The sequence below is a fragment of the Mytilus edulis genome, chromosome 14 (assembly GCF_963676685.1).
Source record: "Mytilus edulis chromosome 14, xbMytEdul2.2, whole genome shotgun sequence".
Taxonomy (NCBI): domain Eukaryota; kingdom Metazoa; phylum Mollusca; class Bivalvia; order Mytilida; family Mytilidae; genus Mytilus; species Mytilus edulis.
The window spans coordinates 33,748,590-33,771,512 of record NC_092357.1 but is presented as its reverse complement, the minus strand read 5'-3'; the positions used below and the strand labels follow the sequence as shown (position 1 = coordinate 33,771,512).

At 31.1% G+C, this 22,923-nt stretch overlaps 1 protein-coding gene across 1 annotated transcript in view; it reads left to right on the top strand.

Moving 5' to 3' along the window:
- Positions 1-14,032, top strand: part of LOC139504138 (uncharacterized) — a 46,774-nt gene extending 32,742 nt beyond the window's left edge. The window contains exons 2-5 of the mRNA XM_071294198.1: positions 5,187-5,537; positions 10,514-10,804; positions 12,431-12,751; positions 13,686-14,032. Coding sequence (XP_071150299.1) covers positions 5,187-5,537; positions 10,514-10,804; positions 12,431-12,751; positions 13,686-13,870 — 1,148 coding nt within the window. The 3' untranslated portion in view covers positions 13,871-14,032. The remainder of the gene's footprint in view (positions 1-5,186; positions 5,538-10,513; positions 10,805-12,430; positions 12,752-13,685) is intronic.
- Positions 14,033-22,923: the final 8,891 nt, after the last annotated feature.

Genomic DNA, 22,923 nt, shown 5'->3' with positions numbered 1-22,923 from the left:
AAACTGATAATTTTGATAATATTAACATACCAGAATATACTTTTAAATTTAAAAATCGAAAGTCACACTCTAGAGTAAAATCAGGTGGCATAGCTTTTGGGTATAAAAATGAAATGTCTAAATATATTCATATCATTGAAAAAACTAAGAGTAGCCTAGTGCTATGGGCTAAGATATCTGCAGATTTCCTACAGACTGATGAAGACTTGGTGATTGGGAATGTGTACATCCCTCCTGAAAATTCGCTGTACAAAATAACCGATGCATTAAACGAACTTGAGCAAGAGTTGTTGAAACTTTCTGTTAACTTTAAATATATTATGCTTGTCGGAGATTTTGATAGCAGAACTGCTTCTGATATAGATTTTTCAAATATTGTAAATAGCAAACATGATATAGTTAGTGATTCAGATTTATGCTATACTCAAATACTTTACAAGAGTTAAATATGCTAAGTATTAGAAAAAGTAAAGATATATCGAAAAATACTTATGGAAACGCTTTACTTGATATTTGTAAAAATAACAATTTGTTTATATTGAATGGTAGAGTGAATGGTGATAAAGAGGGAATATTTACATGTAGAAGTTCTAGTGTTGTTGATTGTTTTATTTGCTCATTTGAATTATTAGATCATGTTGTAAATATGCATGTAGATACGTTTTCGTCTCTTTACTCAGATGTACATTGTCCATTGACACTTTTGTTAAAATTTAAAATTGAGCAAAATACTGATGTAACTGAAGCTGAAAACAATGATGTAACAAGTGGTAGTGAAAATATTAAGTTAAAAAATGGGATAATGAAAAAAAAACAAGATTTCATTTAGAACATTGATGGAAATAAGATTGCAGAATTAGAAAATGAATTAGTGTTTTTGCATTCAAGTGTTTTGTCGCAAAATTCTGTAAATAAATTGTCCGAACATATAAATGAAATACTTTTGGAATCAGCAGAAAAGGTACCAGGTACCATTACTTATAACAATAAGGTTAACAAGAACACAAAGGAAAGCAAACCATGGTTTGACAAAAAATGCTGGGAGCAAAGAAAGTGCTCACGAATTGCAAAACGACGATATAAAAACAACAAAACAACAGATAATCAAGTTCAAATGAAAGATGCAGAGAGAAAGTATCAAAAGCAGATGGATTGTTCTATACAAGAGTATAGAAAGGCTTTTAGAAAAAAGATGCAAAATTTAAAAAACAGTAACTCTAAGGAGTTCTGGAAAATTTTAAATGAAAAAAGAGAAAAACGTAGTCAAAATATTTCCATCGATGTTCTCTTTGATTTCTTTAAAGACTTGAATTCGTCGGATTCAGTCGACGATATCCCTGTTTCGCAAGTACCAAACCAGTTCAATGAAACTCTTAATAGTATCATAACAGAAAAAGAAATATTTAACTGTATTAAAGATTTAAAAAATGGAAAGGCTTGTGGAGATGACAAAATTATTAACGAATATATTAAAAGCACATGCCATATTTTTATGCCTATTTATGTTCAATTTTTTAATATTGTTTTCGATTCCGGTAAAATTCCAGAAGTTGGTAACATTATTCCTTTTTATAAAAATAAATATGATACAAAAAAAACCCCCAGAAAATTATAGACCTATCACAATTTTTAGCTGCATGGGAAAGCTATTTACCTCAGTTCTGAATTCAAGACTATCCACTTTTTTGGAAAATTACTTATTGTTAAATGAATATCAATCAGGATTTAGAAAAGGCTACAGATAGTATTTTTGTCCTACATATTCTTTTCGAACTATTGAAGATGCGAAAGAAAAAACTTTTTTGTGCTTTAATAGACTTTGCAAAAGCCTTTGACACAGTTTGGCGATCTGGTTTATGGCAAAAACTTCTGGAGAATTTTATCAGTGGAAAAATGTATGATACCATTGTAAATATGTATAGTAATATTAAATCTAAAATTTTTGATGGTAGTGTATTTTCAGAGTATTTTCCTTGTAATGTCGGTGTACGTCAAGGTGAAAGCCTCTCACCTTTATTATTTTCTCTGTATATTAATGATCTTGAACATTTAAAAAAAAACAAGATGTAGAAGGGTTAAAAACAGTATCCGATGATATAGAAATTGATCTAGACTTCTATTTAAAATTGTTTCTGATTCTGTATGCAGATGACACAGCTCTTTTGGCAGAGTCAAAAATGACTTACAAGAGCTTGACTCTTAATTTGTACAACTATTGTGAACTTTGGAAATTGAAGATTAATGTAAATAAAAGCAAAATTGTAGTTTTTTCAAAAGGTAGACCATTATCAAATTTAGAATCTAAATATAATAATACTGTTTTAGAAATTGTAAATGAGTTTACGTACCTTGGTGTTATTTTTTCTAGAACAGGAAGTTTTTCTAAGGCAAAAAAGGCACAAACAGAAAAAGCCACACACGCTATGGATACGATGTTATCCGAAAAGGTCGAAAACATAATTTATCTATAGAATGCCAACTCGATCTTTTCGATAAAATTGTCAAGCCTATTTTATTGTATGGAAGTGAAGTTTGGGGAGTCGGCAATAATTCTGTTATTGAAAGGGTCCACCTTAAATTCTGTAAAATTTTGTTAAATGTAAAGAAGTCAACGCCAGATTTCATGATTTATGGAGAACTTGGAAGATATCCTTTGGAAATTGATATCAAATTGCGGATTTTAAATTACTGGTCGAAACTTATGTGTGGAAAGCAAGAAAAACTTCCTGTTATTTTATACAAATATATCATGCTTACAAGGGGTATTTTCCAAAAATACCGGTTGAGAGGTACAAATTAGGCGAGGGAAATTTGATTACCTCGAAACCGGTATTTTTGGCAAATACCCCTTGTAAGCATGATATAATTGTTTAATTCCACCGAATGTTCCACCTCAGAAAGTTTATTTTAATCAGGTATCATATGAAATTTCAACTTTAATGTATATTTTTTGTATACACTGCAGCTGTGCTATTTGCGCAATCAAATTGCATTGAACGTATAATCATTTCTTATCATTTTTTTTATGTACAGTCACTGACTGTATATATACCTCCCTTTTTGTGATAATAAGCTTGTTCTCGGCTGACTACTACACTTTGTTTATCAGTTTCAGTGAAGCGTAATACATGTGGATTCCTGTTTTATGTGACCGGTTGACAATTCATTTCCGTTGAGTTTTATTTATGACGTCATTCCCGGAATTTTTACGTCATTCGCTCAAAATTCAATAATGATGCATTTTATTCTAAATATTTCATCTGGAACCATATATTTAGAATGACCATGAATTTTTCATATTAGAATAGAAATAATTCATTGAGTTATTTTTAGACATGGTATTCCCCATCTGCCATGGTATTTGCTAGGGTATTTCCCATCTGCCATGGTATTTGCTAGCAAATACCCCGACACATGGAATTCCCTAATGGCAAATACCCCGGCAGAGAAAAGAAAATCTCAATATATAGAAATTGGTGAAAAATACCATGTTTCTCATCCAATCAAAATACAGCATTATTACAGAAGGTGGAATTATGTATAAATATGCATATATATAAAAAGTATGGGATGAACATTCCATGGCTTAATAATATAAAATTTATTCTAGATAGTTGTGGACTGTCATATGTTTGGAATGCACAGTACTTTGTTAGTAATACATGGTTATATCATAAGGTTAAAGTTAGTGTTGTAGACCAATTCAAACAAAATTGGCACTCTATCTTATTAGAATCGCCAAAAGCTATTAATTATCGTCTATTCAAAGATAATGCTGAAAGAGAAAACTATTTTAAGATCCTAGATGATAAAAATATTATTACTTTTTGTAGATTCAGGATACTCAGTCATAAACTTCCTATTGAAACTGGAAGGTGGAAAAATGTACCTAGAGAAAATCGAAATTGTAAACTATGTAATTCAGGAGATATTGGGGATGAATTCCACTATATTTTTAAATGTTCGAAATTTAATCATGATAGAGAAAAGTTTTTGAAACCATATTATCTAAATAGACCAAACATATTGAAATTTCATGATTTGATGAATACTAGAAACATCAGCATGTTGAATCATTTGTGCAAATTTATCAGACTGATTAATAAACAGCTGGACTCTTAGGGGAAACATTGTTTAATAACTTTTTTATATAATATTGTATACATGCATAATGCGTTTTTTTATATTACATGTAGCTGGAAATATTTTTCCAGTTGTAGATCATACATTTGTATTAATTCTGACTATATGTTATATTATTAATTGTTTTTATCTCTGTACCATGGATTTTGGTTTATGAGAATAAAGATATATAGACTAGTGTAAAACATTTCAAACAGGTAAACCAACAGCCTTATCTATATATAAAAAAAAAATAGAAACGACAAACACATACGAACCACATAAACAAACGACAACCACCGAACATAAGGCTCCATTGTCTATATCTATGTTTTCTATAGGATAACACAAAACGTTAGCAGAAAAAATATGGGTGTGTACATAAAATAATAGATAAATGACTTAATTACCAACATATTCGTCTGACATGTTTTGAGACACAACATTTTTGGTTATATTTTTGTCATGACCAATTTATATTTACATGTATCAGAGTTTCCACATTCCTATTTATTTTGTCCCTGAATATCACTGAAGAGACATTTATTTCGAAATACGTATATGTTACATCACAAATGGTACCTTTTATGTTATTACTACCACTAAGTCTAGTTCGCTACAGGAGGACTATTAGTTCCTAAGAGTATCACAAGCCCATTACCAGTAATATGATACTGGTATGAAACACAGAAAGTGTTTAAGTACAATTTGGTGTTTTGTGAATTATTTAGAATTAAGAAAAATATTTCCGTCCTGCAGAGCACTGATTCCTTGCTCGAATTTGGATATACTTTAGAACCTTTTTGGTTTGATCCGCTCTTCATTTTTTGGTATTCGTTTTAGACATTCAGATAAATTTTGGCCTCGAGCATAGCCGAACAGCCATTATTTGTCCAAATGCACACCTGGTGTACCCAAATTGACTCCTTATGTGTAAAAAATGATCGAAAGGTTTTATAAATGCTTAAATAAAACATCAAAATCATTATTTTGACTTTTAAACTGACCAACTGTAGCTTGTTTGGATTTCTTATGATACTATTTTTTTTACATTTATATCATAGGAAAACAGACGCTATTACCTGACAGAAGAGTTTTTGTTGTCAGAAATGAAACTGTTATCCTTAACTGCACTTGCTTAAATCAGAACGAAAGTTCTTGGCGAGTCCTGAAATACCCAAGAGTTACAGCAAGAGAAACAGATGCAACAGATGAAAGATACATACCTTATACACAAGGACTTCTCCTCAATCCCAAACTGATGAACTCAAACATTGACATCGTTGGTGATAACAAAAGCGGTGAATGTAACCTCATTATTCGCAATTTTTCGAATTATGATGAAGGAACCTACAAATGTGATTTTTGGAAAAATGGAAATATATATACAGACACCTACTATTTGCAAATAAGGAGTGAGTATTTTTTTTTATATACTGTGGATACATATTTTTTTGGATACCCATGTTTTTGGATTGTAAAACAATTATATCATTGTGGTTTTGCCAAAGTCTGCTTTTAAATTTCCTGAAAATGTGTACTTCGTTAAACATTAAATTCAATGGTTCGCCTTAACCCACGAATTCCACAACAATTAGCATGACTACACTATACCCAATTACAAATGTATGCTTTGTTAAAGCTCAATATATAAAAAAGAAGATGTGGTATGATTGCAAATGAGACAACTATCCACAAAAGACCAAAATGACACAGACATTAACAACTATATGTTTGCAAACAGCATGAATAGTGAAAAGGGTTACATCATATATTGAAATATCATTGGGATCAGGAAATGTTGAAAGACAAGTGATACAACAAACAACAGACATTCCGATGAATACAACATATGCTGCTCTTACTTCTCACTTGTAGCTTTATTCATACTAGAACACACTTGCGAAATCGCGGGTATATACAGCTTGTGAACTGTTGTAGGATGATTTTTTGGAAAATATATTATGTATGGAGAATTTCATAAAAGGGATCAAAAGCCCTCTCCCTATTTCCTAAGTCCGATATTTGTTTCCTTTCTGTTAAATTCAATTATTTTCGTGTTTCTGGTCTCAGACCACAAGTATTCTTCTCCTTTGCTACAATGCTTCTTTTGGTAAAAGTCAAATCAAAGTGACAGTCAAAATTTCCCCGACTATCATCCTGAGTGGCCTCTATCATGACACGACCTACCCATTGTATTTATTGTTTAACTTGTTCTCATCATGAACATGCATGAAATATTTACCATTGGACGTTAAGTAACCAACAATCAATCAATCAATCAAATCAAATTAAAAATTTGCACCGTTTCAAACATCAAATAAATGTTACTGCTTATGTATAGACCATTATCATGATTATTAGTCTAATAAAATATGCTTCAAGAACAATCCGTCAGAGCTTTTTCTATTGAGAGCCTTATTAACATGTCAAAGATAGGATATGAATCTTGTGGGAATCTTGTATAAATGACTAAGACCGACTAAGGCTAATTTGAGGGGTGGTCGGAGGGGCCCTGATCTCAAAATCCCGAGATGCAATATTTAAAGAAATTCATATCCCGAAATCTTGAAATCGAACAATATATTCCCGGATCCGGATGGATCATTCCCAAATCCCGAGCTTAAAAACACCCGATCCCGACTCCCCGAAAAAGGTCCTGTCTCCCTCTAATCTTTACCTTACTTTCATTTTTGCCAAATCACTATTTTCCCTTTCAATGATAAATTTGTATGCCCCATTTATATATATATATATATATGAGCATTATGTTTTCTAGTCTGTGCATCCGTGCGTTCGTTCGTTCGGTCGTCCGTCTGTCCCTCTTCAGGTTGAAGTTTTTGGTCGAGGTAGTTTTAGATGAAGTTGGGCATGTTTTACTTATTTTAATATATATGTAAGTGGTATGACCCCTTGAATAGTAAACATTTCAAAGAAAACAGTAGACAGAATACAGAGTCTCTACATATTAAAGTAGTATAATCGTAGTTTATATGTAGATAAACGCGAAAATAATTGTCCTCTATAAGGAGGTATAATAGTTGTAGTTAAACACCATGATATAGAGACCGGTCTGATTGGCTTATTTAATTTTCACTTTTTTTATCTTTCATACGATTGGTTTTTGTGCATGTTTCTAACCAGAAGTTATATCTATGACTAAAAGTCAGTATGATGACGGAATCATATCCAGACTCTTTTTTTGTCGTTTTTCTCCCAAAATATCTTAATCTGAATAATCATAAGAATGGATGACAAATGCGACTATACATGTTACCTATAAGACACAGAGGCATGATGATTGATTTATTGTGAAAGGAAGAGAAGCGACACACAAAATGAGGTCTTCTCGTTTAATATACACTAGAACACACCAGTGATATCGCGGGTCCGTGACTGATTTATAGTATATAATTATGCTAAAGCCTTATCTTAGTATTAGTACTGTCATCTGATAAAGTCATGCCGATTATAAGATACACAATTTTCTCTGCTTTCAAATCTTTCTGTTTGAACCCGTCGAACTGGAACTTATCAATTATTGGTAATATTAAATATTTGGAAAACAAAAGGTCCTGAAATGGAGTATTTTTTAATCAACAGCATTGTCCTATATTAGTTATAAATAAAGTTGAATTCTTTGATTCGCTGTTCTACGTCATGCCCGCTAACAAATTGAAACTTTTTTTAGTCCAGATTTTTAGTATTCGTATTGTTATCTTAGAAAGTCTTACGGATTAAAATACTACAATAGGCAACAATTTGACAATTTAGTAGTGTCAACCCTGTGATTACAACCCGTTTATATAGCATATTAGTCCTGAATACAACGTTTGGTGGTGCGCCTGTCAGATGCGGAACGTACAGATAAGGTAATAGGTAACAGGTGAATATACTATTGGTATCGGTAGCGGACTCGACCCGGAACTTCTTAATTATTGGCAATATTAATTACGTGGAAAACAAAAGGGCCTGGAGTGGTGTAATTTTTAATCTACACCTTTGTACTATATTAGTTATATATAAAGTTGAATTCTGTGATTCGTCGTTTTTACGTGATGACGGCTGACAAATTGGACCTCGTAATTTTAGTATTATAGATGTTACCTATAAGACACAGAGGCATGATGATTGATTTATTGTAAAAGGAAGAGAAGCGACACACAAAATGAGGTCTTCTCGTTTAATAGTATAGATGATACCGACTAATTAACACAGACGCTTCTCATGAAGAATGACAAGTAGCTATTTCTTTCGTTTAATTCCCGTTACTCTAATATAGCTGATGTATTGTTACTGAATAATTAAACATGTAATAAAATTGAGAATGGAAATGGGGAATGTGTCAAAGAGACAACAACCCGACCAAATAAAAAACAACAGCAGAGGGTCACCAACAAGTCTTCAATGTAGCGAGTAATTCCCGCACCCGGAGGCGTATAATGACTATATTTAATCTACTAGTATATTCCTAAAAAGAAATACAGGATACCACAGATACAGATAGTCTGACCTACATTAAGTAATTGACTTTGAGGGTAGTTTGAAAACAAAACTTTACATTTCAACAGATGCTTAAGTATTGATAAAAGTATGCCGCTGTGTAAGAAGCAGCATTTCGACAGCGCTTACTTATGGAATGCATATATCTCATTTAATACGATATATCACCATTTGTGTTACAAAACCAGGAATACAGAGTTAAAGTTAAAGTTCTCACTTCGATCATTTTACGGCAGCCATAACAAGCTTAAGTTAGGTAACCTTTACGGCATATCTTTATCACAGATAACCTTACATATGTTCTACTCGTCGTGATCACAATCGTATCCCCAATCCCGCCATTGTGACTTTACCGTATGAGTTTACATGTTCTATGAGTAACATTCCAGTATCAATAAGACGACTAAGTATTTCATCTGGCGATTTGATTTCCCTCCGTAATTAGATGCATTCATGTTATTCAGTCTTTAGTTTTCAATGTAGTGTTTTGTATACAAATATTCATGAAAGTGTACAGTGAAATTATTTATCACTTCGTCGTCTTGATTTTGTGTGTCAATATTGCAAAGTAATGATGAATCAGAACTGGTCTAAGGACGAACGGTTGCCTATGACTACTGACATTCACGGCATTAAAAAAAAATATCCGATTAGAACCATATGATCTACGTACGTTAAAGGTTGCACCAATCTTCCATTATTCAATTCTCATAGAATCGTTCCGATACACAATGCAACGTAAAATCAAAACTGAGGAAATCTAACCGAATTGAACTCCACAGTAAGTAAGACAGGGTGCACCGACAATGTAAACAGCTGCTGATAATATTAATATGATCAACCAACATTATAAATTAGCTGTTTAAAGACTTTAATTATTGAAATACTAAGGTTTATCTACATCAGGAATAAATTTACCTTATCTGTATTTGGCAAAACTTTTAGGAATTTTCGATCCTCAAAGCTCTTCAACTTAATACGAAAATGTCTGTACCAAGTCAGGAATATGACAGTTATTACCCATTCTTTTGATGTGTTTGAGCTTTTAAGTTTGCCATTTGATTCAGACTTATATCTTATAATTGACTATGAGGTTCGGTTGAAAACAAAACTTTACGACAAAAGAGATTTTACGGACGCCATCACTAGTTGGTTGTCCGTTATGGAATATCCTATATACATGCAGATGATATCGGATATGTTCCGTATGTCTTTACAACAATCCCATTCCTTGTTCACGAATTTGACTTACCGAATTAGACTATTTTCCGGCTTTGTAATGACACGAGTAACACAACGGGTGCCGAATGTGGAGCAGCACCTGACACCAACCCCCAGTTTTTGGTTAGGTGTGTTGTTGTTGTACCCCCATTTGTGAAACTTTGTTCACGCATCCTTGTCAATATATAATGGATGTTCATGCGTCTGTCGTACAAGTAAAGGTTTAGCGCTACCAAACTAAGTTCAATCCACTTTTTTCTACTTTTGAAAATGCCTGTACCAAGTCATGAATATGACAGTTGTTGTTCATTTGTATGATGTGTTTCATCATTTGTTTTTGCCATTTGATTAGGAACTTTCCGTTTTGAATTTTCCTCAGAGTTCAGTATTTTTGTGATTTTTCTATTATCGTACTTATTTGGCATTTTCAACTTTTTTTATTCGAGCGTCACTGATGAGTCTTTTATAGACGAAACGAACGTTTGGTGTAAATGCTTCTTTTTTATTTTTGTATATTTATCTGTGATGAGTTTATATACAATATTGTACTAAAGAAACAGATTAATATTGACATTGAACCATAACTAGTCTTTGTTATCATTATTTTTTTAGGTATTCATTTAAGGATGATGATTCCTTTGACGATACTCTATCATTTCTTTTATAGATCCTCTGGTTATGGAAATAACATATACCAATTTTGAGAACCAATTAACGATCGATTGTAAATCTAAAGGAGGAGAGCCTGATAACTACACTGTTAATCTTTGGGAACACCGTTCTGAATTTAATGAATATATTCGGAGTTTTGAAGGCGGTAAATTGACTATTTCAAAATCAAATAGTAAAAACAATTCGTTCGAAAATGATGGTATTTATACGTGTCTATCAACGAACGGTATGGTTGAGGACAATAGGAGATTAGCACAGAAACGATCGATTCTCATCAACGATAAAGGTGAAATAACCACTTAGGGGGGCTCGCGGGTCTAAATCATTTTTTTTTTCTAATATAGGATTTCGCTATATTTTTCTATAAATTTACTTTATCGTATACTTAAAAGAAAAATGAAATAAAAAATTGGGGTCACCGTTCATTTACGCTCACAATCTGCCTTCGAAAGAAGCATACATTTTCGTAAAGGTACTTTTTTCTGTTGAACTAATAGGAGAAATAGAGGTAATATCGAGATGAAAAAATAACCTAATTACAGAAATCGCTTAAATTTTACAATTATTTAGTTTATGTACAGCTTATTTGAAAATAATAAAAAAAATAGATATAGGTCACCGAATCAGATGTGTTTAAAAAGATATTTCAATTTTAATGCCAAAAAATGGCATTTTTGGATCAAAGGGAGATAATTTGGAGCTTTTTCAATGATATGAACATTTTAAAAGTCATCTGGGAGTAAACAGAATCGATTTTATTGGTTGGTTTTTGTACCATATCATTAAGTAATAACTAACAGTGTAATAGATAAAATTTGTAATGAAAAAACAAATTTTTAATATTTTTCTGAAAATATTGTACCAGCGAGCCTCCTTTAGGTTGAAATATTGTTATATATTGGTGTAATTGTAATTTTCATATCTGTATAGTACAATTAATTGAGAGGCGATATGTACCTAGTCTAGAGTAAACTGGCAATGCTATGGCTTTTGAGCAATAAACGACCAAAAACAAGCAATAGTGTAAAAACCGTAACATAGAAAACTGAGCAACACCAACTCCTTTAAATTCCGTAGGCTATAATATGCCACCAAATATGGTTTTGATTCAACCCAATATGTATAAGAGAGGCGAAAGATAACAGAGGGACTTTCAAATTCACAAGTCGAAAACAAACTGGAAAAGATATGGCTAAAAAAGAAAGACAAACAGACACAAAACACGACTTGAAAACTAACACCACCAAAAACTAATGGTGAACTCAGGTGCTTCGGAAGAGTAAGCATATCCAGCTCCACACATGGTTTCTTCTTTCGTGTTGCTCATGTTAGTACAAACCCTGTAATAAGTCTAATTCGGTTGGTCATATATATCGTGAAAAGTAAAGAGGATTGCAGTTATAACATTATAAACATATATGATATTATATGTGAAATGGAAATTCAATAACGATCTATCATGACGGGATGTCGTGTTATTTTTCAACTTATGCACGTGTAATGAGTCAATCATATTTGAAGAAAGCAATAATTTTAAATTAATGCTATTGATTTGTGAAGTCCTATGGGTATTGTTATGTCTTAAAAGAAAACATGTATCAGGGACAATGTTCATTCTTTTATCTGACATACTGCTTACACCTTTTTTTTTTAGTTAAAGTTGAAATAATTTAAATAAAGCTCAGACGTTTGAACAAATTGGATATATGTAACAATTTAGTGTTTTTAAAAAACATGGGAAAAACATCGAAATATTTTGAAAAAGCAACAAACGCATAACATTCACATGGCAAAAATTTGATACATCGTATAAGTATCAATCAATTATCAAGGAATGTATTTGAACATGGAAAAGAAACATTAAGACATTATTATCTATCATCAAATGTCTAAAACAATCTTTTTATTTTAGTCCCGCCAATATTTGTGAATTCAAACAATGAAGTACAGGATGGACGATTCGGCCAGAAGATTAATTTGACAGTGATTTTGTACAATAAGTTTGGCAGGATACAAGCATATATTTCAAAACTAAATGAATCTTTGAATATACCTGCGAGACAGCAGCGAACACTTGTACGTGAACAATTTCACAATGTAAATGTAACTATATCCGGTATACAAGTAACCTTTCAAATAATATTGGATACATATGATGATTTCACTAATTACACAATTACAGCTTGTAACAAAGAAGGATGTAATGAATTTATTGTTTCTATCATGCTAACAGGTATGTTGCAAATTTTGGTATCTTTCTACACTATTCAAATCTCGCCTGTCATTGAACCAATGGAGCTTTTCTCATCATCCGTCGTTCATTGTCCGTTAACTTTTACAAAAACCATCTCCTCTACATGGTTGACATGGCAAAAATAGAGCAAAGGGATAAAACGCAGTTTAAGTTCTGTATTCGCATGATTATGTTAATCTTGCAAATATATAAGAACATTTTGATAGCAGTTAAAAGGTCTTATTAAAATGAATTCGCGAATCAGTTGTCACCGACATACACCAGTATTTTTTCTAAACAAAGGGATAGTTTGTTTAACTTCCTTATCTAACAATGAACATTCTAAGTTTGATGAAAGGAGTGCATAAATTTGAAACAGTACTAGTTGAAAATGCACTCAATTGTTTAACTGCAAGTCACAAAACAAATCATAATTGACCAGTGTTAATTATCAAAAACTATTTCACCAACAGATATTAAATGTTCAATCCGATAGTAACTAATATATTATGTTATCAACATTTCTGATGAAGGTAAATTCAGAAAAGCGGTTCCGTTATTTAACATGTTGTTTCCTTTTTTTTAATAACATAATATATATCATATATCATATGACTACCAAACGTATTATTTCAAAAAAGATCTTCACTGTTCATGATGTTATTAAATAAAAAAAAACAGAAAAAAAGAAATTTAGCTGCGTCCAAATGTATTTTAACATTATTTTTTTAAACTGTTAGTATGTTATGTGTCATATAGTAAAAATGTATTTCTATTAGTTAAGAATAATGTCAATTTTGGATAGATCTTTGAAAACTTTTTTCATATCTTATTGATATTAAAGCAGCATAATATAGAGGAAAATTGGAATATCATCGTATTATGAAGTTGAAACAAATATTTCAGTTTATATATTTTTTTTTACCATTTTCAGACTTCGTAGAATATAATCCTACACATAAGTATGGTGATTGTTGGGCAATCGCGGGCAGTATAGTTGGAGGAATTATACTATTCTGCATTGCCTTAAATATATACTGCTCAGTGAAGCGTTCAAGAACATTCAATTGGACGCTTAACTTCTCTGCACAGGTCAATGATCGTGCAATATACATTTAAAATTATAACAATGATAGTTTTGCACAGATATTCAACGTTGCAGAAGTCAATAATGACAGTATCTCAGACATGGTTTTAATGGTTGATTTCGTAAGCTCCGATGACAGCTCGTATCTAAAACAATATGGTGAAACAATTAGATGAATTCAAAAATTATATATATATATATATATATATCAGGGATGGGGTAATCGTAATCTGTAATCGTAATCGATTGTAATTGATTACATTTTTTCAAGTAATCGACAGTAATCTGTAATCGAAGACATTTTCAATTACATGTAATCGTAATTTAATGGATTACAGCAAAAATTTGGATGTAATCATCGATTACTTTTCGATTACATTTCGATTACTTTAGTAAAATAGTTTGATGAAAAATAACCTATTTCAGAGGAAAATATGTATGTTATCACTTTGTAGTACAGATAAAATATTATGCATTAACAATACTTGAGATTTAAGCAACTGCCTTATTTCTATCTAGTGTCTCTAGCTGCATTATGAGTAACCAGATCCCTCCCCTACCTAAATTTACTTTATATATAGCTTTTGAAACAAATGGATGTATGTGCTTGTCAATAATTCAAGAGCTTTAATATTTAAATAAGAAAATAGATTTGAAAAAATGAAATAGATCTTAAATAAGAAATGTGTCTGTCTTTCGTTAAGTTCTGTACTACATTTTTTAAAAGTAGTAAGCTTCTTTGTATTAAATTTCCTGAAAATATCATTTTCAATCAGAGTTGAAATTAAAGCTTAGAATACATAAACAGTTGATTTCTTAAATGTTATGATATATATACATGTATATAAATTAAATTAAAAAAGAACACAAAATACTTTTAACAATGAACCAATGGCAATGCATAGCAATTCTTTTTAGAAATAGATACATGTATCCCTTTGACACTATAAATATATTTTGTATATAATTTGATTGGAGAAGTTAACAACATTCTTGCCTTTACTAATGAGATGATCAAAGTCTTCTAATCAATAATAAACATACTTTGTTTTTATTTCAATTATCTTATGTCTAATAAAGAAGGAAATTTACAATATTTAGCCCCAGGTTATAAATTGTACTCCAGTGGCAGTTAAATAATCTGTAATTAGGGTGGTTATCCAAACAAAAGTTTTAAAACATGCATGTCATTATAAAAATAAATTTTGATCTTAAAAATTAGCTGAACTAATTAATTATTCTACTTTTTTTCATATTTCCTTAAACATTGTAATTAACTATGCTAAAATATTTTTTTTTTAAAGAGTAAAAACAAAAAAGCTAACGTGACAATAAGAAAGCTAATTTTTTGAAAAACAATTAGTTATGAATAAGTGATTATTGCAATGCGATGACATCTTTCATATATGTTGAAGGTCAAAATTACGAGATTTTTTAAATATTTCTAATTTTCATCAAGAGATTTGATCTAAAAAGCAGCTATTAACTTATAATTTAGAAACAATGCTTTGAATGATGCATAAGGTAAAGATCTTAATTTCAACTATATATACAAATGTTGAGCAATATAATTGTGTTTTATTCATGTTATTTTTTCTTGAAATGTTGAAGTATGTAATTCACAGTAATCGAAAAGTAATGTAATTACTTTTGATAAAGTAATCGATTGTAATCGATTACATACTAAAATTTGAGTAATCGATTATTAATCGATTGCACAAAAATCCTTCATGTAATCGATTATTAATCGATTACATTTGTCAGTAATCGTGCCCATCCCTGATATATATATATATATGTTTTATACTTGAGTATAACTTATATAATTTATATTCTGCTCATTCCAAACATTCTTGTGTGATCTTCAGCGCTTTGACTTTCTGAATAAATCTGTGTAGTTCCGAAAGAAATAAAATTACGCTTTTATCGCTATATCTATAAATTCTGAATACAATGTGTAAGTATCATTGATTTCTTCAGTATACCATCAAAAAGTAAAAATATGAATAAAACATTTGATGATAACATTCAGGTACAACATACAAATCCTGTTTAAACATTTGATTAAATTGTCTCATGTCTAAAAGTTAGTTTTACTGATAAATTATGCAAAAACGTAGATTTTATCAAAAATCCTGAAAACACTTGATAGTATTTACCACTGGAAATCTATAATTTTAAACTAAGAAACCACTCTAAACTGGTGTCAATGTCTTAGTTATCATATGATTAGAGTACATTGAAGTTTACATTTCAAAAAGAGTCTTTTCACTTAATCACACGTATTATGATGCCATTAACAGGGTCTAACTTAAGATTTCTTTTTAAAAATATCAGTAACTAAGCAGTTGATAGAATATCAAGACCATAGCAACAGTTTTCATATCAGCATATCTTCAACATTCATACTCTAATATCAATTACATAAATACGACAAATAAAGAATTTAGAGCTTGACCAATCAAGTAAAATGCTTACCAGTGATTCACAACGTTTAAAAACATTAACCGATATGATTAAAACAGACATAATATACATTAAAGCCTTATTTACACAAGATATACGAGCTTTGAAGGCGGCAACCTTCGCCCTATCCTGGGACAGTGGTACAAAAGTACAACATAAGGGCACACTATAAAATCAGTTACAAAAGGCTTAACTCATCAGAAAGACATATAGACCTATATCTAAAAAAAAAGAAATGAACGTTGACTGGAACTTGTACATTCCAACAACAAAAAGACACTAACTACAGATCTCAGAGTACTCGTAACCTTTGACGGGTAGTTCAAAGCCAACAAAAAATAAGTATCATACAACAACGACTGCACCACAGACTCCTGACTATGGGTAGACACATCCTGTATAGGTTGCATTTCTCTAAATATAGACAATGTAATTTTCTGTAGGAACTACCTTTGAGTCAAAAACTGTGACACTTTTAATATAAATTCGTGAAAAAGTATATCCTAGAATGGAAAGTTGATATGCACTACTATTTAATTCAAAGGTCAAAACATAGGGCTGAGTGGCATATTTTCAAAATGTGCATGCCCTGAACGTTTTAGAATTTAAACTTATATTTAAAATATGTACTACCCCTACCCCTTTCCCGCAAAATCCTTATATTATTAGGTCATCTTTCTATGACATCATGGTCATTCATAAAAAAAGGCATATGATGTGGGAGTACGATCGGAACAGCCCAAACAATATATTCATATTTTACCACAGGAACTGTTTAAAACTGTTCTACTGTAGAACTGTCAGGATCAGTTCTAGGTAGAACTGTCTAATTCAGTTCTTGGTAGAACTGACCAAATCAGTTTAAGGTTAGAATTGTTGTAGCTATAACTGTCTAAAAGGTGTTAGATGACAGTTCTACATACTGTCATAGAACAGTTCTCCTGAAAGATTCTGACAGCTTTGATGAGAGGTTAGAAGTGATTTCCACTGTATGTATAAAATAAATGGTATAACATATTTTAGCATCGTTTGTTTACGTTTCCTTGTTGTGGTGATTTTGGTTTCAAAAGCGTGTGCTTTCCCGTGAAATCCTTATATTCTTCTTATTCATAAAATTAAGCATATGATGTGGGTGTACGATCGGAACAACCCAAACAATATATTCATATTTTACCACGGATGTGTACTCAAAGCGTACGTATTTACATGTACATGTATATGCCCTAAACTTGTTTGAGTTTAAACTCATACTAAAATTATGTATTACCACTACCTTTATGTGTTGCCTACTTCAGAATTCATTTTTAACTGCTATAATAGTATGTTTTTATACTAGTAACAGTCCCAAGTAATGTCTCTATTAGATTAACATAGAGATCATATCTGGGAACAATGAATATTATATATCTCCCAAAAAGAGGCGTTGTTGAAGAAACAACTGTATTGAGAAACCTATAGGAGAAAGTTTCGATTGCCGTAAACAGAATAAATTCTTTTATGCATTTGTTTGACAAGTAATTTGTTACATTAACATGATATTTCGGGTATCACATCTGGTGCATAAATTGATGAACTTAATTCCAGAGTTTTGGAAGAGTGTGTTGTGTAACATAGTGTGTGCTATTCATACGTAACTTTATCCACTCTTGCTCGTCATGTATTCGACTCATCTTTTTTTAATTTTGTCTATGTATCTTCTTTGATTTAGTCTTGAATAGGACACATCCTGCTGGTATAAAATAAGGTTGTTTAAACAATGAAAAACCAACAATAGAAATAAGTTACATTTTCTATTGAACTTATCTACTATTGTGTTATATGCCATTACGATTTCCCTTTTGAAGTATTCATATATCCGTGTTGTGACTTTCAAACCTTCCTCTTGTTTAATATAGCAGTATCATGTCCGGATGTTATATTTAATGAAAAGGTATGTATATTTTTGGTTTAGAATAAACCTTTATCTTTTATTTGTCATTCAATGTACATTTTAATTCGCATACTCAGTATGTTCATCCCTCACTCAGTGTGGTTGTCATAATTTATATCAATATACTTAGACTTAGAACATGTGTAGAATATGATTGCGATGCCCATGGTCCAGATTATGTACAAGATAAATATTTTGTAACCTATACCGTTGTTATTAAACCTATGACGGCAGACTTTAGTATAATTTTCAATAACCGAAAATTATACCATAGCAAACTATGGAATAATTCAGTTATACCATGGTTTATTTTTAGCAACTGTGCTATTTAAAATTGACCTTGATCACAACTATACCATAGTTTTATGATGTCACAACAATTTTAGATTCTTTTTTCAGCATAAGCTGTTTTCTAACTCATCGGCTTTTATCTTCTAATTCTGTGTTGGCAAGATCCAATTTCTTCTCTCCGCATGCGACCTTGCTGCTCTACAAGATTCTTGTCAATTGTCAACTTTCGACATCTTTTGTGTCTGTCCTTCCCTCTATTAACGAGACTCCAAGCCTGAAAAACAAATATTGTTTACTTTTCATTCTAAGATTAAATTAATGTAACTTATTATTAGGCCTATTTAAATAGTATGTTTAGGGCGACATATTAAAAATGTTAACGTAGGTTGAAAATAAATAAGATTAGACTGCAGCTTACGACTCGAAATGAGTTTTCTTACATAAACAAAAATATCACGGAAGACCGTTATAATTAGGTATGGTCGAGTTACCAAGAACGAAGCTTAAAGTTTAGGCCAATTTACGTAGCATTTTCTTAATGTACTAAGAAATAAAATATCAATTATGGTTTTGGCTTTCGATATTAAATAAATGGGGGATGATTTATTCCAAATCTTTCAAGTTAAGTATACACATGTTTAATTTAATAATGTTGATTGATAAAATAAATACTCACTTTTATTAGCAGCAAAACAATTTCATTTTCAACTAGGAATCGTCTATGCAGTTTATGCTTAAAAATCGCAAAGGCAGCATAATTATAGTCCGAAAAATAACATTCTTTAAATCGTCATTCATAAAACTGTCCTTGGGAAATTATTTTCCCGTTTGCTGCAATCTTTGAAAGTTTGTAATAATCACAGTCAAGAATTTGACTGTTCTCATATATTCAAATCTTCACATATTTCTGTCAGGTTATTGTCTTATTCTTTATCGCCTACATACATAATAGTGATCAAATTAATATTTTTTTAAATATTTCGTTGGAAACAATATTTGACGCTCCTTTACTGTCGATGAATCTTGTCTAACTGAAATTCGCGCCTTTTAAAAAGTCCGTGATTTTTAGAAAGTGGGCAGGGTTTGAATGGCCCCAACCAAGGGAATATTTTTTTCTGAAAGTTGCAATAGGTTAAAACAGATATTTCATATTTTTGGATTATTTTGAGATGTTTCGTAAATTATACCATAGCTTTTGTTGAAAGCCCCGGCCATAACCTCACAAGACCAAAGCTATCCAAAAGATATGAAATATCTATAACGTAGAGCATATTTAGTATTTTAATGGGTATTTGTTTTCTTTTCTTTTCTAGAAACGAAAATGTATACATTTTGGATGTGCTTATTGTTAGGAAGAGTAACGTACGTTCTGTGTAAGTAGATGAAACCAAAACATATTTTTAAATAATTATTATGAATTCTAATAACTGTATAAGTACTACATATAACGATCAATTCTAAAAACATAAACACAATTGAAGAAGACAGGAGCAGTTACTTACTGAACAGTATCTTGCGTTTTTGTCTCTCTTCGCAATGTATAGAAGTTAAACCAAAAAATCTTGAAACGGCAAGTTACAATTATATGTCGATTTGCTTCTGTTTATGAATTAAACGTCTGAACATTTTATTTCTGTTTTCCATGTGTAAAATAACGAATTAGAAATTATTTCTTTTATTAAAATTAAACAAAAAACATCATGCCAAAAAAATGTTATAAAAGATATGATTAAAAACGATTTGCACTTAACAATTCATGCATTTGCCGATTATAAATTAAATTTACTTCAAATAACTTTAGAACAACGATGTGTGCAATGCTCTATGTTTTCTAAATGAAAGGCATACTTTTACTGCATCTAGGAATACTCTCATATAGGCTAATAAATCTATGTAAAATTGACACTATGTTCAAGATTTTGAACAAAAGATATAATTAACGGTATCATATGGATATTCATTTTTACTGAATCGAAGACTATGATAAACACCAAGACGTACATTTTAGCTATGAGAAAACGTATCAAAAGCTAGTTCCATACATATCATTGCATACTCAATTTGCAGGTACATTTTAACCATCTTACATGGGGAGTAATGATAACAGTAAAGGAACCTTGGTAAACTATCGTTCTTGAATTGGACTACTGAAATTAAATTTAGTTTAAAATCAAAACATGCAGTTTTCTGAAACTACTGCATAATTAATAAGATACATCATTCAGAACTAGCGTTATTGCAATAATAAGCCTTAGTGTTTCTGATCAGTCAGAGGCCTTCCATCTGACACCAACCAGTCATATTTTAAGTCAAGTAGTCGTCCCATTGAATGATTTCCAATAAGAAGAATTTCCAATGTTGTGCCACTCCTGATCAAAACTTAAAACAAGTCAAGAAGAGAGCTGCACGATTTTCAATCTCAATAGTCCAAAACTAAATGACCATTTAATTGCAGAAAATAACCAACAAAACAAAACGCGCAACTGACAAGCAACGGTGTTCAATACACAACATTAACAACTAACGATTAAGTAACACGAACCTAACATACAATCAATGCATTTTTTATCTAAGTTTATATTCTATAAACATATTGTGTAATTTTTTTTTATATCTATATGATATACATCCTTTTTTTAAACTACCCACATTTATAGTGTCATAGTATAATTATAAAGTAGAAGCTTAGCGTTACATGAAGACTGATTAATTGTTTTCAATATCGGCACTACTTTAAATGCACACTGTCATTATTCGTATTTACAGTTGTACTTGTTTCGAAAGATATGATTACATTTGAAGGTTAATCAATTGGTTGCAGTTTGATAGGATATTGATCCCTTGAGGAAATCTTAATTTTTTCGATTGGAAGATTCAGAGTTAAACCTAAAATATAACATGTAATTTGAAACACATATGTTACAACTGTTAAGTGCCTTTTGTTGTATCTAATAATGAGTTGTTACAGGTACAAATGTAATACAGTGTTATAAACTCAATTATTCATTTTCAATTACAGCCGTGTACTCTAATAATGTCATTGTATATGCATTGGAAGGTGATACTGTAATTCTAAAATGCAAACTGTTTCCAAACAGCAAGTCAACATGGGACAAAGTAAATTTCACTAACACAAACCGATTTGTCATCCCATATGCAGACGGAAAGGACCTAAACACCAATTTACCTAATATTCAAAACCTTGCAATTGTTGGTAATATAAGTGAAGGTGACTATAATCTTCAAATACAGAACGTATCATTGAACGACGATGGAATCTACATATGTTCTAAGAACAGCAGGGAATGGGGAGTACAGGAGGTTTATGTTACACTAAGAATAACAGGTAAGCATATTCAAATATATGTCAAATCTGCTGTAACTAAAGAATGACTTAATTTTGAAAGTTTCAGACGTGATGTGATTGAGTTGGGAATGGCGTGAGTTTGATTCAAGTCCTGTCAAACCTATACCATATCACTTAGTAATTGTAGCTTCTACTCTAGGCACACGGTATTTATAATATGAGGACAGACTGGAAAATTCAGAGGATTTCTACCATACATGGTGACAGTCCCATCAATTGACTGCTATTTTGGTAAACGAGCACGTTTACACATATTAGAAGATGTAAGTGTAGTTTCAAGCTGGTTCAATTCAAATATGCATTAAACATACTATCGTCCTACATATATGCATATCATATCTGTGAAATTTTGTCTCTTGTGAAGAGTTGCGCCATCGGCAGTCATACCGCATCTTCCTTTTAATATGTTATGTTTGCCGTTGAGCGTCTCAATACTTCGACGAGACTTAAAAGCATAACCCATTTGTATGTTTAGAATCTTTAATGTCATGAATGTCCTGAGTGAAAATAAGACGTTAATAAAGTTGAAGATCTACCATACGCATGAAAATTTAAATGTAATAAAAGCACCTTTTTGGGGGCATAATTATGCGCTCAAATATTCTTTAGGCAAGCATTAATTAATTTCAAGAACAACCATCTTGTATGGAAAAATTAGTGGTGTTTTAAATAAACATTTTGCATAGATAACATTTAAACAACCTACACCCTATTTCTTCTTCAAAATAATGATGGGATGGACCAAACTGGGGCGTTACTAACCATTCATTGCTCCAACTGGTGTATGCATGACAAAAGAAAAACCTGGTGGTAGCCATTTTTAAGACTTTTTAGTTCATATTCTTCACAAAATGATAAAAAGACCTCGAATAATGGTCATTTTTATAATGATTTTATTCTAAAAAGAACACACGACACCTCCTTGAAAATGAAATAACCCATATAGATTGAAAACATTTTATTTTTTTATGAAGTGGTTACAAAAAGTTGTATTTTTAAATAATACTGACAATCTTATTATAAAAAATATT